Source organism: Hyperolius riggenbachi, chromosome 11 (genome assembly GCF_040937935.1).
Source record: "Hyperolius riggenbachi isolate aHypRig1 chromosome 11, aHypRig1.pri, whole genome shotgun sequence".
Lineage (NCBI taxonomy): Eukaryota > Metazoa > Chordata > Amphibia > Anura > Hyperoliidae > Hyperolius > Hyperolius riggenbachi.
Window position 1 is genome coordinate 138,867,744 of NC_090656.1, and position 21,406 is coordinate 138,889,149.

Here is a 21,406-nt window from a genome sequence, read left to right on the forward strand (position 1 = left end):
GTGGATATGAACCACCTAGATCAGCAGCATTGGTGTGACATTATGGGGCCAGCCAGGGCAAGTGGAGAGAATGCACTTTGCCATCAGTCAGCAGAAGCAATCCCCCTACTTTGAGGTAGCCACAATTCCTGGTCCGCCCTTACCCCTACTAGATAGATAATCACAGTATTTCGGTTGGATGGTATGTGGCCAAATACTGGTTTGGTATAGCCAATGTTGGGACATTTGTGTCGCAGACTCTCAATCTGGATAACTACCCTGGTAGAATATAGGGAACAACTGCCCTAAACCATCATAGTTCCTAAAATGGCAGATTAAAGGGGCACTACAGCAAAAAACTGTAAAATTTAAAATATGTGAAAACACATACAAATAAGAAGTACATTTTTTTTCCAGAGTAAAATGAGCCATAAATTACTTTTCTCCTATGTTACTGTCACTTACAGTAGGTAGTAGAAATCTGACAGAAGTGACAGGTTTTGGACTAGTCCATCTCTTTATAGGGGATTCTCAGGGATATATTTATTTTCAAAAGTACTTAGTGAATGGCAGTTGCTCTGTCCAACTGCAAAAAAACTGTAGCGAGCAGGGAAGCTGGACAGCATCATTGTTTAACCACTTCCCGACCGCCGTATGTACAATTGGCGGCCGGGAAGTGCACCCCGCAAGGACCGCCGTATTGACAATTGGCGGCGGTCCTTGTAGGGGCATGGGCGGAGCGATCGCGTCATCAGTGACGCGATCCTCCGCCTCCGCCTGGCGCCGCTCACCCGCCGCAACATCCCGCCGGCTATACGGAAGCGCCGGCGGGATGTTAACCCCGCGATCGCCGCATACAAAGTGTATAATACACTTTGTAATGTTTACAAAGTGTATTATACAGGCTGCCTCCTGCCCTGGTGGTCCCAGTGTCCGAGGGACCACCAGGGCAGGCTGCAGCCACCCTAGTCTGCACCAAGCACACTGATTTCCCCCCCCCCCCCCTGCCCCAGATCGCCCACAGCACCCATCAGACCCCCCCCTGCCCACCCCCCAGACCCCTGTTTGCACCCAATCACCCCCCTAATCACCCATCAATCACTCCCTGTCACTATCTGTCAACGCTATTTTTTTTTTATCCCCCACCCTGCTCCCTGCCCCCTCCTGATCACCCCCCACCCCTCAGATTCTCCCCAGACCCCCCCCCTGTTTACTGTATGCATCTATCCCCCTGATCACCTGTCAATCACCTGTCAATCACCCGTCAATCACCCCCTGTCACTGCCACCCATCAGCCAGCCCCTAACCTGCCCCTTGCGGGCAATCTGATCACCCCCCCCACACCAATAGATCGCCCGCAGATCCGACATCAGATCACCTCCCAAATCCATTGTTTACATCTATTCTCTCCTCTAAACACCCACTAATTACCCATCAATCACCCCCTATCACCACCTGTCACTTTTACCTATCAGATCAGACCCTAATCTGCCCCTTGCGGGCACCCAATCACCCGCCCACACGCTCAGATTGCCCTCTGACCCCCCCTTATCAATTCACCAGTGCATTAATTACATCTGTTCTTCCCTGTAATAACCCACTGATCACCTGTCAATCACCTGCCAATCACCTATCACCCATCAATCACCCCCGTCACCCCCTGTCACTGCCACCCATCAATCAGCCCCTAACCTGCCCCTTGCGGGCAATCTGATCACCCACCCACACCATTAGATCGCCCGCAAACCCGCCGTCAGATTACCTCCCAAATGTATTGTTTACATCTGTTATCTTCTCTAAACACCCACTAATTACCCATCAATCACCCCCTATCACCACCTGTCACTGTTACCTATCAGATCAGACCCTAATCTGCCCCTTGCGGGCACCCAATCACCCGCCCACACGCTCAGATTGCCCTCAGACCCCCCCCTTATCAATTCGCCAGTGCATTAATTACATCTGTCCTTCCCTGTAATAACCCACTGATCACCTGTCAATCACCTGCCAATCACCTATCACCCATCAATCACCCCGTCACTGCCACCCAACAATCAGCCCCTAACCTGCCCCTTGCGGGCAATCTGATCACCCACCCACACCAATAGATCGCCCGCAGATCCGACATCAGATCACCACCCAAGCGCAGCGTTTACATCTATTCTCTCCTCTAAACACCCACTAATTACCCATCAATCACCCCCTATCACCACCTATCACCACCTGTCACTGTTACCCATCAGATCAGACCCTAATCTGCCCCTTGCGGGCACCCAATCGCCCGCCTACACGCTCAGATTGCCCTCAGACCCCCCCTTATCAATTCGCCAGTGCAATATTTACATCTGTTCTCCCCTGTAATAACCCACTGATTACCTGTCAATCACCTATCAATCACCCCCTGTCACTGCCACCCATCAATCACCCCCTGTCACTTCCACCCATCAATCACCCGCTGTCACTGCCACCCATCAATCAGCCCCTAACCTGCCCCTTGCGGGCAAACTGATCACCCACCCACACCAATAGATCGCCCGCAGATCCGACATCAGATCACCACCCAAGCGCAGTGTTTCCATCTATTCTCTACCCTAAACACCCACTAATTACCCATCAATCACCCCCTGTCACTGCTACCTATCAGATTAGACCCCTATCTGCCCCTAGGGCACTCAATCACCCGCCCACACCCTCAGAATGCCCTCAGACCCCAGCCCTGATCACCTCGCCAGTGCATTGCTTGCATCTATTCCCCCCTCTAATCACACCTTGAGACACCCATCAATCACCTCCTGTCACCCCCTAGCACACCTACCCATCAGATCAGGCCCCAATTTGCCCCGTGTGGGCTCCTGATCACTCGGCCAATCCCTCAGATCCCCCTCAGACCCCCTTCCGATCACCTCCCCAGTGCATTGATTGCATCTATTTTCCCCTCTAACCACCCCCTGAGACACCCATCAATCACCTCCTGTCACCCCCCTAGCACTCCTATCCATCAGATCAGGCCCAATACAACCTGTCATCTAAAAGGCCACCCTGCTTATGACCGGTTCCACAAAATTCGCCCCCTCATAGACCACCTGTCATCAAAATTTGCAGATGCTTATACCCCTGAACAGTCATTTTGAGACATTTGGTTTCCAGACTACTCACGGTTTTGGGCCTGTAAAATGCCAGGGCGGTATAGGAACCCCACAAGTGACCCCATTTTAGAAAAAAAGACACCCCAAGGTATTCTGTTAGGTGTATGACGAGTTCATAGAAGATTTTATTTTTTGTCAAAAGTTAGCGGAAATTAATTTTTATTGGTTTTTTTTCACAAAGTGTCATTTTTCACTAACTTGTGACAAAAAATAAAATCTTCTATGAACTCGCCATACACCTAACGGAATACCTTGGGGTGTCTTCTTTCTAAAATGGGGTCACTTGTGGGGTTCCTATACTGCCCTGGCATTTTAGGGGCCCTAAACCGCGAGGAGTAGTCTAGAAAACAAATGCTTCAAAATGACCTGTGAATAGGACGTTGGGCCCCTTAGCGCACCTAGGCTGCAAAAAATTGTCACACATGTGGTACCGCTGTACTCAGGAAAAGTAGTATAATGTGTTTTGGGGTGTATTTTTACACATACCCATGCTGGATGGGAGAAATTTCTATGTAAATGGACAATTGTGTGTAAAAAATCAAACAATTGTCATTTACAGAGATATTTCTCCCACTTAGCATGGGTATGTGTAAAAATACACCCCAAAACGCATTATACTACTTCTCCTGAGTACGGCGGTACCACATGTGTGACACTTTTTTACACCCTAAGTACACTAAGGGGCCCAAAGTCCAATGAGTACCTTTAGGATTTCACAGGTCATTTTGCGACATTTGGTTTCAAGACTACTCCTCACGGTTTAGGGCCCCTAAAATGCCAGGGCAGTATAGGAACCCCACAAATGACCCCATTCTAGAAAGAAGACACCCAAAGGTATTCCGTACGGAGTATGGTGAGTTCATAGAAGATTTTATTTTTTGTCACAAGTTAGCGGAAAATGACACTTTGTGAAAAAAAACTATTAAAATCAATTTCCGCTAACTTGTGACAAAAAAATAAAAACTTCTATGAACTCACCATACTCCTAACGGAATACCTTGGGGTGTCTTCTTTCTAAAATGGGGTCATTAGTGGGGTTCCTATACTGCCCTGGCATTTTAGGGGCCCTAAACCGTGAGGAGTAGTCTTGAAACGAAATTTCTCAAAATGACCTGTGAAATTCTAAAGGTACTCATTGGACTTTGGGCCCTTTAGCGCAGTTAGGGTGCAAAAAAGTGCCACACATGTGGTATCACCGTACTCAGGAGAAGTAGTATAATGTGTTTTGTGGTGTATTTTTACACATACCCATGCTGAGTGGGAGAAAGATCTCTGTAAATGGACAATTGTGTGTAAAAAAAATTAACAAATTGTCATTTACAGAGATATTTCTCCCACCCAGCATGGGTATGTGTAAAAATACACCCCAAAACACATTATACTACTTCTCCTGAGTACGGCAATACCACATGTGTGGCACTTTTTTGCACCCTAACTGCGCTAAGGGGTCCAAAGTCCAATGAGCACCTTCAGGCTTTACAGGGGTGCTTACAATTTAGCACCCCCCAAAATGTCAGGACAGTAAACACACCCCACAAATGACCCCATTTTGGAAAGTAGACACTTCAAGGTATTTAGAGAGGAGCATGGTGAGTCCGTGGCAGATTTCATTTTTTTTTGTCGCAAGTTAGAAGAAATGGAAACTTTTTTTTTTTTTTTTTTTTTTCACAAAGTGTCATTTTCCGCTTACTTGTGACAAAAAATAATATCTTCTATGAACTCACTATGCCTCTCAGTGAATACTTTGGGATGTCTTCTTTCCAAAATGGGGTCATTTGGGGGGTATTTATACTATCCTGGAATTCTAGCCCCTCATGAAACATGACAGAGGGTCAGAAAAGTCAGAGATGCTTGAAAATGGGAAAATTCACTTTTTGCACCATAGTTTGTAAACGCTATAACTTTTACCCAAACCAATAAATATACACTGAATGGGTTTTTTTTTTATCAAAAACATGTTTGTCCACATTTTTCGCGCTGCATGTATACAGAAATTTTACTTTATTTGAAAACTGTCAGCACAGAAAGTTAAAAAAAATCATTTTTTTGCCAAAATTCATGTCTTTTTTGCTGAATATAATAAAAAGTAAAAATCGCAGGAGCAATCAAATAGCACTAAAAGAAAGCTTTATTAGTGACAAGAAAAGGAGCCAAAATTCATTTAGGTGGTAGGTTGTATGAGCGAGCAATAAACCGTGAAAGCTGCAGTGGTCTGAATGGAAAAAAAGTGGCCGGTCCTTAAGGGGTAGAAAGCCCTAGGTCCTCAAGTGGTTAAATCCTTTTTAGAGAACATATTTATAAAGAATAAAAGCCTTGCTGAGAATCCCCTATGAAGAGATGGGCTAGTCCAAAACCCGTCACTTCTGTCATATTTCTACTACCTACTGTAAGTGACAGCAACATAGGAGAAAAGTAATTTATGGCTCAATTTACTCTGGAAAAAATGTACTTATTTCTATATGTTTGCACATATAAATTTTACAGTTTCTCGCTGTAGTGCCCCTTTAAGGACTTTTATGGGTCTTACGCCCAGATGCATGACTATGAAAAGAGTGGATAATACAATATCTAGAAGCACAAGCTTTTACTTTGTTATCATAGAGCTAGCAATATCAAGGAGCTCATTTTATTTGCCAATTCCTAGGGACAAATTACATTTGGGGTTTAGCATTAGGAATTTGCACCATTGTATCAGTATTTTGTAAGGCCCGGTTCACATCCATTTTTTTTGCAGAGCAGGCCGTACGGATCCGGCCCTCTGGATCCTGGAAAACGGTCCGTTTATACAGCCAGTGTGCTATAAAACGTCCGTTTTCCATAGGTTCCTATTGTGCTGCAGAACCTTCTGTTTCGCTGAGCAGAACGGTCCGGAAAATTCTGTCCTGCTGCATTTTTTGGCAAAAGCCAATGTGAACCGAGCCTAAAAAGGGTTTACGGACGCATGCTGAAAAGGTCAACAATAAAAGAGGTAGCTTTCCACACATGTTGGGAGTTTGCAGTAAAGCCCTTTTGGGGATTTTTTTTTTTTTAGTTCTACATTTATTTTTACTTATCTGTGATTGCATTTGCTGCAGAGGTTGCGCTGCCATTGCGGCTATAAGATTTGATTTCAAAAATCACTTTTTGGTCATGTATACACACACTTCCCATTACCTGACATTGAAAATCAGACTCTTGCCATACAATGTTAGAACTATTTAGGGCACAGGTGTCAAACTCAAAGGCCATAGACCCAATGCAGCCCCTCCTTGCTATTTCATTGGGCCCTCAAAAGCTTAAAATGTGCATTACCGTAAGCAGTATAAACATTACACTACCTTCCCATTGTAAGGAGCACACACCAGTCACAGTGTTTCTGGTTGAAACAGTGTCAGTTTGAGCCTGGATGCAGCAACAACCCATGGGAACACTAGCCAGTTAACTTATCTGTATGTTTTTGGGATGTGGGAGGAAACTGGGGTGCCCGGAGGAAACATGCAGACATGGAAAGATGGGGAGAACATACAAACTCTGTGCAGATTGTTCCCTGGCTGGGATTCAAACCAGAAACCCAGCTCTGCAAGAGCGCTAACCACTACGCCACGGCCCTGTGACGCGCTTCTAGAGGTATGCAGAATAAAGGGTTTAGCTGTTGGGAAGATAAGGAGGAGGAGACCCGAGGCATCACTGCTGCAGGTAAATATAAAAGTGCTCATCTACACTACTCTGCAGAAGGCGGGAGGAAGGGTGGAGGAGCAGACGACCCACAGTTGCTGTAGTTATTTACTGTACAGTCGAAAAGAAAGTTGCATATTTGTTGAATAGGGAAGGTCAATGAGATACAAATAATTATGTCTTGCCTCCAAATGTATTTAATTTATAAAGCGCCAACATATTACACAGCACTGTACATTAAGGTTACAGACAATATTTAGTGGTCACATACAACAATAACAAGATGGCGCCGGACTCTGACGCCTCGGCCACAGGGCTCCGGCCTTTTTTGCTCTTTTTAGATTAAAATCTCTCCTCCACTCACCTCTTGTTGAGGTAGGAGGCGGAGGACATGGGCACTGCCGGTCCGGCTCTGCACTAGCCACGGATCACGGGATGGATGGACGGCGAAAGGATCAGCTGTTCGGGGGCCCACGTGCAGGCATGGAGAGGCAGCACTGAGCTCTCCTTATCTGCCGCCGCTGCCCCCGGACCATCTGCTGACCACCCAGGTCCCCCCTAGCCTACCGGGGAGGATGTAGGGACACAGAAGAGCCTCTCCAGCGCTCGATCATCAGCCGCATGACGGCGGCATGCCAGCTGATCGGGCGGCCAGCTGATCAGGACCCACGTGCCCTGATCTTTACTCCACCACGCTGGCCCTGAACGCCATCCATATCAGACGAACCGAGACGCTGCTCCAGCCTCATGCTGCTTCCACCTAGAGCCCGCTCAGGCTGGCCCACAGGATGCTGCCCCCTGCAGCCGCTCCGGCATTCAGCGTGCAGGCAGGTCCACACTAGCAGCTCTCCACCGCTGCTGCCGTGACCTGGATCAGCTTCTGATCCCCGATAGCCCGACTGCTGCCCCGAGCTAACCCCTCCAGCCACCGCCACTACAGGAGGCCCCAGAGACCCCACACCTAAGCAGGAGAAACTGGAGAGCTGCGGACCCAGAGCTCAGCGCCCATGTGGTGCGGGTCGTATGGACTACCGTACCCCCGCTACCCAGGGCGACCAGGACGCCACCAGCACTGCAGGAGCACCCATCCTCCGCCGCCTGGGATTATCGAGGCTGCAGGATCCCCTCCCCACCACGTGGGCCGCTGCCCAGGACTCCAGCCCGGAGCATGGGGGACACTTCATGTGCACAGATGGCCTGACCACCGCCGCTTCCTGCTGGGCCTCCCACATGGAGACATCCTCAGCTGAGCTCGAGAGACGGTCTCCACCAGCCGCAGCCCCCAGCCTGCTCGGCCACCCAGTGTCTACCTCGGCCACTGTTGAGGACCGTGTCAGCCTGCACCACCACCCAGCTCTGGAGACCAGCTGCCCTCCTTCCTACATCAGGGAATCGGACCACAAGGATGGACTCTTGGACTGATCGTCGGAACCAGGGGTGTTTTCTTTAATCTGCATCCCTAAAAGGCCTCTGCCTCTCTCCTCTTGCCTTGGTTCTTTCTTCTTCTTCCTCAGTCTCTTTAGATATCCCTTCTCTCTCTCTCTCCACTCTTTTTCAGGATACACTGCGGGGCATCTGGAACTGCTGTGGAGCGAGCGAGCGCCGTCGATAGTTGGCAGGCTGCTCCCCTCACATAGCACTCCAGACTTCCCCACGCGTCCTTCACTATGGTTATGTGCGTTATGTATATATAGGTAGATGCTTACTGTGTATACTGTACCTGATTGTGTTGGATCGCATGTATGTGTTTGTACCATCTCCGACCCTGTATGAGCCAAAAATAATTCCGGGTACAACCCCCGTTGTACTTGGCGAAATAAATATGATTCTGATTCTGAATAAGACAATACAGGAATACATGCAAACCAGATCACGCAGCACAGTATGAGTACAAGTAAATGCTTAGTCAGTCAATGGATGGGAGCATGGAGATTAGGCAGGTCGAGTTCACACAGATCCATGTGATGGAGGTGCATGAACGGGTAGGAGAAATAAGGAGGAGGAGGGTCCTGACCGAAGGCTTACAATTTAGAGGTAATTGCAAGCAGCTTGGTCAATCGACTGTACTGCATGATTGATTTAACTAATGGTTTCAAACTAATAATCCTTTGCATGCAAGTCAGAATTATTTACAACTCAATAACCATCTGTATTACTGATGCATGGGTCAGCCTTATGGAAATATACCAATTTATCTGTCTGGTCCTCCCCCTCCAAAGTTCTGCTTAACGGGTCTTTAAAATTAGTGCTAGTGGAGCAGTCATTGGTTGGAGTGAGTGGAGATACATTTCTGTTTCTCCTTATGTTCCTTTAATAGGCCCACTACCTTTATTGGCCTTGCAGTAAACAGGGCATGTGGCTAAGGCCTCTTTTACATGGACTGTTGATAGGCAGTGAAATGCCCCTCAAACTCACAACTGCTCACTGTCGCCTGGTAACTGCTTGCTGAGCACACAGCTCAACGGTCTGTGGAAAAGATAGATAGATAGATAGATACGGGCCCTTTTACACTTAATCAGTTGCTCTCAGTTAAAACTGAAAGAAAACTGATTTTCAGAGTAATACCCATGTTTTTTTTTATGGCGCCTTTCACACTTAACGCGTTTTAACTGAAAACTGTCACAATGCACTGCTATGGAAAACCGCGTACTAACGCACACCAACTGATGAAGTGTATAAGGGGCCTTACCTGAGCGGTGCTCTACCATTTACCTCATATGAACAGCCCTCACTAAACTTAGTATAAACACCTATGCAATAGGACTGCTTCTAGTACTAGCTGTGCTGTGACCTAGGAGTGGAGGAACATTCATTTTTGACACATTTTAAGAAGGTGGTAGGTGAGATGTATATGAGCAGTAAAGAGATGGGAGAGGTTTTGCTGTACATTAGACAGAAAGTACCTGTACTGAAGACGTGGGTGTCATGTAAAGCCTGGTTTCCATCATAGCCTCCATGAATTAGGAAGCTAGAATCAGAGATCTGGGCAGCAGAATGCCAGCTGAAAACAGAAAAACATATACTGATCGAAAACAATAAAGTCAAGTGTTATACGTGTGCAATTTTTTTTTTTTTTTTACAGTCGCAGAGACTTGTACATAAAAAAAATATAAAATAAAAATGTATAGAATGACATTTTAAAAGATTGGCACATACTAGCTGTGGACTCATTACGTGGAGGTGGTAAAATTGGTCACTGATTGGCCAATCATAATTGAGAGTGTGTACCAGGCTTTAAACCACCACACCTGCAATATGGATTGGTCAATAACTGACCAATTTTATCACCTCCTAGGGCTGATTTCCACTAGGGACAATTCACAGCATTTCCCCCACACATGAATTTGGACAGGGAAAAGGCAGGCTATTGAAATCAATCATGCATTCGAATCCCCATTGCAGTGCACGGCTTGAGAGATTCAGTTACGTACTCATCAGAAAAAGTGCTGGCTTGCATCAAAGGCCCAAGTGAAAGCAGTCCTAAACACAAGATTTTAGGAGGTATGCAATCTTGATCTTATTACTACAAAATTATGACATTTAGGGCTGGTTCACACTGCAAGAGCTTTTTCAAAGCGCTTGTGATTTTAAAAGTTCTAGATAATGTAATGCTATGTGTGTTCTGACGATCAATGTGATTTTATAGTAAAAATCACCCACAGCATTGCATTAGTAAAGGCTTTTCAAATCACTAGTGTTTAACCTCCCTGGCGGTAAGCCTGACACAGTGTCGGGCTAGCCGCCGCAGGGGATCGCATGGCCCCAGGAGGATTTTTATTTTTTTAATAAAATGTGTTCAGTAGTTTTCAGCTAGCACTTGGCTAGCAAGCTGTGCCCCCCAAGTGCCCCTCGCTCTCCCCCCGATCCCCGCCGCAATACATACCCCCCCAGGGATCCCACGATGGCGCAGCCTCCCGATCAGCACTCGGCTTCGCTATGGGGAGGATCCGGACTGCGCATGACATGACGTCGATGATGTCATGTCCGATCGTCGTCATAGCGATGACTGAAGCTAATTGGGAAGCTGCGGCTCTCGCAGGATCGCGGACGGATGAGTTTTGCCGGCGGCGATCGGGGGGAGCAGATAGGTGCCGGGGGACTTGGGGGGGGGGGGGTCACAGGTAGCTAGTCTAGTGCTAGCTACAAGGTTTAAAACAACTTATATTCTAAAAATCCCTCCCGCGGATGCAGCCTCATAAACTGCATACCGCCAGGGAGGTTAAAAACCCCTTCCGTGCAAACCATCCCTAAGGCCCGGCTCACATTTGAGCTAAAAGCCAGTCCCATTCCTGGATCAGAAGGGAACGGATCCAAATGTTAACCCATTCACATCGGTCTGTTCTAAACTGATCCAATCTGCACAATCCGCTGAACGGACCCGCATGTTTCTTGCAGCACCAAATTTTCCGGACCGCTGAGCCCAGCCGAACGGAAATAGAAGCTCTAGCACTGCATTGGGGGCGATAAGAAAACAGAATATTTCTTCACACCATTGAAGAAACGGACCTTTCTAAATAGAAAAATCCACTTTAGGCCCCATTCACACTTGAGCATTTTGCCAGATATTTCGGAAAACGCTAAAACACTAGCACTTTTGAAAGAGCTAGTGTAATAAAACCCTATGAGCCCATTCTTACTTGCCCAAAATTGCAAAACGCAAATGCGTAGCCTGCACCATTTTCAGGTGATTTCCCGGCGATCGGGTTTCAGTGCTATAGAAGCGGTTAATGTGATCGTGGAGAAATCGCTGCACTGTCCAGTGATTTTTCCGTGTGAAATCGCCAGCGTTTTGCACTTCTAAGTGTGAATGGAGTCTTAGGGTGGGGGTCTGCGGTTAAACGGAATGGAAGCAGCAGAACGGCAACTGAGTGAAAACAGATCGGGAAGTGCGGTAAGCCTCTGCACAACTCCTTACACACATAGTAGGTGTCCCTTTTTAAATATATTTAGGTGTACTTTTTTTTAAAATATATTTAGCGCTAAGGTATGCTTTAAAGGCTCATACACACATCAACCACACAGCACGACCAACCGTACAACAAGTTTTCCTGACAAGTAAGTACACACACACCAACTAACTAAACAACCAACTCACTTAAATACTATGGCCTCAATTCACTAAGCTTATCTCCTGTCTTTAATAACTCTTCTAGAGTTGTTATTACCATGGTGATAAGGCATGTAGTATTCAGGAAACATTTTACCTCAGGCAAACCTAAAGTTAACTCTTCTGTCTTTAACTCTTCAATCCTTAAAATAACTCCAGAGTTAGACAGGCTGTTTATTAACCTCCCTGGCGTTCTATTAAGATCGCCAGGGAGGCTGCGGGAGGGTTTTTTTTTTTTAATAAAAAAAAAACTATTTCATGCAGCCAACTGAAAGTTGGCTGCATGAAAGCCCACTAGAGGGCGCTCCGGAGGCGTTCTGATCGCCTCCGGCGGCCAGAAGTAACACGGAAGGCCGCAATGAGCGGCCTTCCGTGTTTCGCTTACCTCGTCGCCATGGCGACGAGCGGAGTGACGTCATGGACGTCAGCCGACGTCCTGACGTCAGCCGCCTCCGATCCAGCCCTTAGCACTGGCCGGAACTTTTTGTTCCGGCTACGCTGGGCTCAGGCGGCTGGGGGGACCCTCTTTCGCCGCTGCATGCGGCGGATCGCCGCACTGCAGCGGCGATCAGGTAGCACACGCGGCTGGCAAAGTGCCGGCTGCGTGTGCTGCTTTTTATTTGAGCCAAATCGGCCCAGCAGGGCCTGAGCGTCAGGCTCCGGCGGTACTGGACGAGCTGAGCTCGTCCAGACCGCTCAGCAGGTTAACTGCATGTGAAAATAACTACAGAGGAGGTAAATTAACTACAGAGGAGGTAAATTAACTACACAGGAGGTAACTTAAGGAATGAAGAGATAAGATAACTCTCTCTTATGTGGAGGTAAGTTTTCTCTTGCCTTATTATCTCCAGCATGATCTTAGTGAATTGAGGCCTATGTGCGCAAGCTAAATGACAAACTGCACAACATGTCTGCATTCAAAAACAACAAAGTTGTTAAAGAGAACCAGAGACGAAGCACCCTCATGTATTTTATTACATTTATCAGTGGGAACATGACAGTAAACACCTACCCTGCTTTTAGTTTCATTGTTATCTGCTTAATTAGTCTATTAGCAACTGTGATAAGAATCCACCGACTATTCAGTCGAGGTTTGACCTGGAATCATTATAGCTGAGTCACTCTTCTGTTAAGTGTTTTCAAGCCCAAGCCTGCCACCTCCTGGCTTAGATTTCATGCTTTGCATACTGAGAGCTGTGATGACTGGGAGGGGCTGCTCTGCTGAGAGAGAAGCTCTGTGGCTGTAATATGATCCCTGTGTGCTCTGTGTGCACTAGATACTGACTGCAGTTTCATTCCTATGAGAGACACTTCTTACAGTACATCATACCAAAATGAAAGCACACAGATGAGCCTTTCTCATATAACCTAGATAGCAGCCTAGTCTCATATAGCATAGACAGCACATCCAGAACAACTCATATAACCCGGAAGGAGAAGAGATATGAGCTGGCGGCCATATTTGATTTTTCCTGGAGCAATAATGGATAAAAAACACTAAAAAAGGCACACCAGAGCGGCAAAATTATCAGGTAGAGCATTTATTCTTTACAAGCTATCAACTGATATGTTTATTTTGTGTGAAACGTTCATCTCTGGTTCCCTTTAAAGACTTGTGCACACATTCCAACCTGCATGATGGTTGGTCAGATCCATTTGGAGAAACAATCTGACCAACAACCTGTTATCAGTTGACCATCTGGTTGATTGCCAGCCGTAAACACAACCAACTTATCTTCCAACAGACAAGTTTAGAAGATAGGTAAATAGATTGTTGGTAGGTGTGTATAAGCCTTTAAGTGCACTCAGGACCATACTCATCAGACCTTTTGAAACCTTATACAAAAGGCAGCCTGTCCTAGCCAATGTACCACTAGACAAAATCTAGAATGCTGGAGCACAATAGATTTTTCATGGTTTGAATGGACCCACATATGGAAAACAAATGCACACTATAATCACACAAAAAAAATATGTTCCAGTTACATTTTTTACGTTGTAGTTACATTTTTAGTCTATGAAGTGTGATTGTATCAAAATTTGTATGGGCTACACGAATAAGGAAATTATTGATTTATTTACCAACGAGGTGAGGGGGAGCTTCCATTTACTTCAATTCTGGAGAATTCCATAAGTCCTATCAAAGCAGAAGATGGAAATATTAGGAGAGTCAAGCGATTAGGAATAATAAAAAAAAAAGTGCAAGCTGATTAAAAATGACTGTTTATTTTCATAAATTAATTAAAATACACATGTAGGGATGAGCAAGAAAGCTCTTTAAAAAAAAAAAAAAAAAAAAAAAAAAAGCGTCCTGCAGAGTGTAGGAGGCGGAAGCAGGATATGTAGGTGTTAACTTACCACTACAGTGTTTCCCCCGAAAGTATGACATCCCCTGAAAATAACCCCTAGCATATATTTCAAGTTTGCTCAAAATGTAAGCCCTCCCCTAGGATAAGACCTAGTGAGACCCCGCTGCCGCATTACCTCCTGCCGGCCCCCTGCTCCAGAAACACTGATCCCAGTACGCCACAGCTCCTCAGCCCGGGGGCATAATTCAAACCACAGATTAGCAGTGATCTGTAATAAAGGCAGCTAAAATATCAGTATAACAGCACCCTATCACTGTAACAGCGCCTCCGTATACAGTAAGTGACATAGGCGCGTCATAGGAAGTATAAGGAGGTGATGTTACAGTGATACAGAGCTGTTTTACTGATACTCTAGCTGCTTTTATTACAGTTTACTGCTAATCTGCGGTTTGAATCATGCCGCCAGGCAGAAGAGCTGCGCAGTACTAGGATCAGTCTTTCTGGAGGAGGGGGGTCAGCAGGAGGTAATGTGGGGGGAGACTAGCTATGCGTGAGGGGTATCTGGCTATATATGAGGGGGGGGGGGGGTTGGGAAAGAGGGGGGTCTGGCTATACACAAGGGGGGCGGGGTATCTGTCTATACTTTAGTAGGGTATAGCTATACACAAGGGGGATCACACTACCCCACAAAATTTAAGACCTCCCCGAAAATAAGACCTAGCACAATTTTTTTTAATGGAAAAATTAGTATAAGAGTGTCTTATTTTCGGGGAAACATGGGTAGCATTCTTGAGGGTTTCATCAGGGTACACTTCCACATTCAGAGGCTCTGCATGCAGAGTTTATTTTTTTTATCCACTTCACATCTAGGACTTTGTATCCCCACTATGTACCAGAGCAGATTTGACTTTTTAGCCATGCCCCTATTTAAATCAGCAATAACTTTATCCCTACTTACAACACCTAAATGATACATATACATATATATATATATATATATATATATATATATATATATATATATCTTTTTTTCAAGAGAAACCAGGCTTTCATTTGGCAGTATTTTTTCACAAGAAAGATTTAGTTTTTCTATGCATTTTAATGGGAAAAATAGGAAAAACTAAGAAAAAAATCCCCTTTAGGCTTACCGGTAATTGGGATTTCTAGGAGTCCTCCAGGACGGCTGATAGATTGAGAGTACACCGATCCCTCCCACCAAGGAAACACAGACCTCTAGTTATTTTCATAGTAATTAGCCACCCTATATCTCAGCGCACCCTGTATCCCATACTCCGTTTATCACCGAGTACCCTCCGGTGCACCCAACCATATCTTACTTCTCACAAGAGTAAATTTATTTAAATGTACCAACTCCCCAAGATCTAGGGAGGGTATAGGCAAGGCCGCCCTGGTGGACTGCTAGAAATCCCAATTACCGTTAAGTCTAAAGGGGATTTTCCCCAGGCGTCCTCCAGGCTGGCCGATAGATTGAGAGACCACAGAGAACCAGTCAATTTACTCACTTTCGGGAGGGCCACATTGCCGGTCTACATATTTGTTCAATTGATGCCCCTGCTCTCTCTGCCCATGAAGTGGACAGGGACCTAGTGGAATGTGCTCTTATTTGTAAAGGTAACTCTCTTGGCTGAGTGATAACATTGCGTAATAACCTGCCTTATCCACCTTGAAATGGTGCCCTTGGTTGCCTGAGAACCTTTTCTTTGCCCCGTAAATAAAATAAGTAAATTGTTTGTCTTTCTCCAGTCTCTAGTCCTTTGTAAGTAAATTAAAATAGCTCTCCTCACGTCAAGTAAATGGAAGGCTTTCTCTTTATCTGACTTCGGATTCTCACAAAAAGAAGGTACCATTATGTCCTGACTTCTATGAAAGCTTGTATTAACTTTAGGAATATAAGTCAGGTCCGGTCTGAAAATAATCCTGTCTGGAAGTATAGTCATATACAAACAAAAACACAGACAAACAGAACATTTATATCACGCTTTTCTCCTGGCGGACTCAAAGCGCCAGAGCTGCAGCCACTAGGATGCGCTCTATAGGCAATAGCAGTGTTAGGGAGTCTTGCCCAAGGTCTCCTACTGAATAGGTGCTGGCTTACTGAACAGGCAGAGCCAAGATTCGAACCCAGGTCTCCTGTGTCAGAGGCAGAGCCCTAACCATTACACTATCCAGCCACCCTTATACGGGTCCTTTATAGAGATAAACTGCAGATTCCCTACTCTTTTGGCAGTAGTGATGGCCAACAGGAAAGCTACCTTCCAAGTCAGGAATTTTATCGATACCTGGTCGAGAGGCCCAAAGGGTTCCTTTGAAAGTTCCTGAAGAACCAGTGATAGATCCCAGGAAGGAAAAGTTTTTTCAGCACTGGTTTAGCCCTGGATACGGACTTAAATGCTTTAATGTATGGTTCTCTAGCAAGCTGCTTATCTAGAAAAACCGACGGGCCGCCACCTGAACCTTGATGGTGCTGACCGCCAAATGCATGTCTATACCATCCTGTAAAAATTCTAATATTACTGGTAGAGAATTATTCTTGCTAGGAATTCCCTTTCTAATCTTCCACCCCGATAATGTTTTCCAACCTTTTCCATATAGTTTCTTAGTCACCTCTTTCCTGCTGTTTGAGAGAGTATTAACGACTCTCTCTCCGAAAACTCCTTGTTAATCAAAAGTTGCTTTTCAGGATCCAAGCTGTTAGGTTTAACGCATGTGGATCCGGATGATATACTCCTTTCTGTGACAGTATATCTTTCCTCAGCGGTGACGGACACGGCTCCTGCAATGCCATGGACTTGACTATGCGGAACCATGCCCATTTTGGCCACCAAGGAGTTATCAATATTACCGTGGCCCTCTCTGTCTGGATTTTCCTGACTACCTTTAATAGATTGAAAGATGGGAATGCGTAAACAAGATCCTCCCCCCCAAGGAACCTGTAAAGCATCTAGTCTGTGAAGTGGAGAAGATATGTGAAGCGAACAGAAGTCTGGAACCTTCTCGTTTCCTGGAAATGCAAATAGGTCAAGACAGGGAAGCCCCCTCCTTAACGTTAACTGTAGGAAGACTTCCTGGTTCAATTCCCACTCTGCTTCCAGAACCGGAATTCTGCTGAGTCTGTCCGCTACTCTGTTCTGGGTGCCCTTTATATGTGTAGCAGACAGATTTTAGATGTGTTTCTGCCCAACGCACTATTTTTAAAGTTAGAAAAAGGAGATCTGGAACTCTCGTGCCTCCCTGCCTGTTTATGTAGGTCATGGTCACCATGTTGTCTGAAAGGACGTTCACATGCTGATTTGTTATCAACCCTTCTAGTCTTTGTAATGCCTCCATTACCGCCAACAGCTCTTTGAAATTTGATGATTTTGTTACTATGGATTCTGGCCACTTTCCCTGAATCTGTACTGTTCCTAAATGAGCGCCACATCCCCAGGCGCTTGCGTCCGTGGTGACACGGATTACTTGTTCCTGTGACCACGGGCGACCTTTGGACAGGTTGTCCGTGTCCAACCACCATCGAAAAGACTCCTTTACCTCCGGGCTTAGAATCCGCCTTTGGTCCCAAGCCCTCTGGTTTATCCCTCAGTTTTGAAGGTACCACTGTTGTAAAAGTCGAAAGTGGGACGGAGCCCACTCCACCGCCACAATGGGGGACGACATTGAGCCCAGCAGAGACATCATCTCACAGTGACACATCTGATTGACTCAATGCCTGCGAAATTCTTCCTACCAACTTTTCTGTTTTGTCTGTTGGTAAAAAAAAAAAGTTGTGCTTACCGAATCCAAAACGTAGCCCCCCCGCCAAAAACTTTTCTTTGTGAAGGTGCTGGGCTGGACTTTTACCAACTGATCCTCCACCCCAGACTTTCCAACAACTGAATGCAAGACTTTAGATCCTTCTCTAAATCAGAAGAGGCCAAGATTAGAAAGTCGTCCAGATACGGGACGACTTATGTTTCTGAGATGGAGACAGGCCGTTACTTCTGCTACTATCTTTGTGAAAATGCGTGGGGACACCGCCGGGCCAAAAGGTAGAGCCGGAAACTGAAAATGGCACACTACATTGCCGAACATTAGGGGAAACCTCAAAAACTTTTGATGTTCTTGGTGAATGGGAAGGTGCAGGTATGCGTCCTGCAGATATATTGTTGCCATCCAGGCCAAAGGAAACAATTGGTTTCTTACCGAGTAAATGCTCTCCATCTTGAACTTCTTTTCCTTTAAAAAAATATTCAACTGACTTAAATTATCAACCAACACTTCCTTAAGGCTTCAGAACAACAAAAATGTGGGAGTAAAATCCTCTTTCTAGAAGCGGACCCCGCCGAATAACATTCTGATCTAGTAAAGTAGTAACGGCCTGTCTCAGAGCAATAGCTTTTGCTGAATCTCGTGGCGGTCTTGTTAGATAGAATTTGGTGAGTGGAAGGTTTTCGAACTCTAATCTGTAGCCCGATTCTATAATGTTCAGAATGAAAGAGCTCTGGGAAATTTCCACAATGGAAGAAAGTGAGCCAGCCTTCCACCCACCTTGCTCTCTGCGTCACTTGGATTCTTTACTCCCAGGAGTGGTAGACTGAGGTAACACTGCTACCTCTGAGGACCGACTGGGTTCCTGGCCTCGGCCTCTAGACTGAATGAACAGTCTCCCTCGAAGGAATTTTCTAGCTTGAATCTGCTTTCTTTTATCTGGAAATTTCAGCTTTTTATCCATCGACCTGGAAAGGACTGTCTCTAAACCTTTTCCAAATAGTAGGTTCCCTTCAAACCGCATTGCGCACAATCTACTTTTTGACGTAATGTCCCCTTCCCAGGATCTGAGCCAAATAGCTCTACGAATAGTTTACTAGAGCTGTGGCTTTAGCAGATGCCCTCAGATTCCACAGCTGCATCTGCAATAAAAGCCAAGGCCCTGGCAATTATGGGAATAGCCTCTAATAATTGCTCATGTGGGGTACCCACTGCAATTAACTCCTGCAATTCATCAACCCATGAGATTTAAATTTCTGGAAATACAGACTGTAGAAATGGAGGGTTTAAATATAAATGAAATTGCTTCCCAAGCGCGCTTAGCATCTGTCTCCACACTTATCTAGAGGGTCCTTGAGTGCCCCTGTAAAGGATATATCAGCATCCTTAGAATACTGTGACAAGGCTGGCGGTCCTAGCCTACCTCAAGCTTTCCACTTCGCCCCTCCTTGACCCCTTCCAGTTTGCTTACAGAGCAAACAGGTCTACCGATGATGCGATCAATATCTGCCTGGAGCTCATCAATGACCACCTTGACAGGCCGGACACGTATGCCAGAATACTACTCCTAGACTTCAGCTCAGCCTTTAACACCATCTGCCCAAGCATTCTCCAACGGGACCTAGCTGCACTTGGAGTCCACCCAAGTCTACAACATTGGATCAGAGACTTTCTTACCAACAGGTCCCAAGTCGTCAGACTGGGCGATATCCACTCTCGAGCAGCGACCACGAACACCGGAGCCCCCCAAAGCTGCGTCCTGTCACCACTGCTGTTCTCCCTATACACAAACAACTGCAGATCGGAGGCAGACTCAAGGTCATCAAGTTCGCCGATGACACCACCATCGTGGGCCTTGTCACCAAGGACAATGTCCAGGAGTACCGTCAGCAGGTGGAGAGAATTTGCAACTGGAGTAAGGAGAACAGGCTGGTGCTAAACACTGCTAAGACTGTTGAGTTAATCATCGACTTCAGGAAGTCCGCCTCCCACCACACATCCAATCTACATCGGCGGCAGTGAGGTAACCAGAGTGCCCTGCGCCCGGCTTCTGGGCACTACCATCTCCAGTGACCTCAGCTGGAAGCTCAACATCACTGCCACCCAACGGAAAGCCCAGCAGAGGCTCTTCTTCCTCCACCAGCTGAGAAAGTTCGGCATGACTCGAAAAATTTTAACCAGCTTTTATTCCGCCACCATTGAGTCGATCCTCTGCTCTTCCATCTTGGTGTGGTATGCTGGCGCCACTGTTGATGACAAGGACAAACTACAGAGAGTCATCAGGTCAGCAGAGAGGATAGTTGAGTGCCCCCTCCCCTCACTTGCCCTACTACACAACAAGAGACTCAGATCCAGGGCACTGAGGATTGCAAGTAATCCCTCACACCCAGGCCACCGCTACTTCAACCTTCGGCCCTTGGGCCGGAGGCTACGTGCCATATCCACTAAGACCATGAGACACAAGAACTCGTTCTTCCCCTCGGCAGTCAGTCTCCTTAATTCCCTCCACATTCTACCATCAAAGCAAGCCACAACGAGCGGTGACGCTAGCTGCGCTATGGCTGACCAGTCAACCAGCCCATAAGATTAACTACTTATTAACTACTAGACATCTCAGTGACACACTGGGAACGTGTTGTATATGACAATGTATTGTTAACCTGATGCCTCTCTATGTACTCTTCCTGAGCTATTTGTACTGTGCCAAAAACAATTCCGGGCATGACCCTTCATGCTTGGCGAAATAAACTTGATTCTGATTCTGAGGCTGCTTCTAATTTAGGTACGTTATTCCATCTGTCAATTTCAGAATTTTCAAAAGGAAATCTCCTTTTAAAAGATTTTGGTATCGCAAACCTGCACTCTGGCTCCTTCCACTGTTCAGCAATCTGGTTAAGAGCTTTATGAAGAGGAAAGGTTCAAGATGTAGGAGCTTCCAACCTTTTATAAATTTCATCCTGAACCGAGCTTTCCTGAATTTTTTCCGGAATCTGCTCACTGTCATAAATTGCTTTTAACAGATCCAAAGTCTCTTCTGCACTAAATAGAAAGAGAGTCACTTTAGAGATCTGATCAGAATCTTTGGTAGAAGTTAAATCATCCTCTTCACCCTTAGAAGAAACTGATGCAATCTCATCTTCCTCAATAACCGTCAAGCTATTCACCTGACTGCTGGAATTGGTAGCAGAGGAAAGAGCAGAACTCTGTTTATCAGTCACAACGTCTCTTAGAGCTTGAAAAGTAGACTGCATCTTTGTCCTAAATGAGTCTAAAAAGTCCTTAATTGTTTTAGAAGAATCAATACTAGAACCCCCTGCACAGTCTTCTAAACACTTCTGACAAAACTTTTTCCCAGGTACTGGGTAGTTTGGCTGTACACCCATTGCATCTCTTAGACTTATTTCTATGCTTTAGGGATGTAGATTTTTCCGCTGATTTGTCCTGGA

General features: G+C 45.9%; 1 protein-coding gene across 1 annotated transcript in view; it reads right to left on the reverse strand.

The window, feature by feature from the left end:
* Window positions 1-21,406, reverse strand: part of LOC137537575 (rab9 effector protein with kelch motifs-like) — a 61,511-nt gene that overhangs the window by 623 nt on the left and 39,482 nt on the right. The window contains exons 9-10 of the mRNA XM_068259446.1: window positions 13,969-14,023; window positions 9,683-9,780 (exon numbers count right to left, since the gene is read on the reverse strand). Coding sequence (XP_068115547.1) covers window positions 9,683-9,780; window positions 13,969-14,023 — 153 coding nt within the window. The remainder of the gene's footprint in view (window positions 1-9,682; window positions 9,781-13,968; window positions 14,024-21,406) is intronic.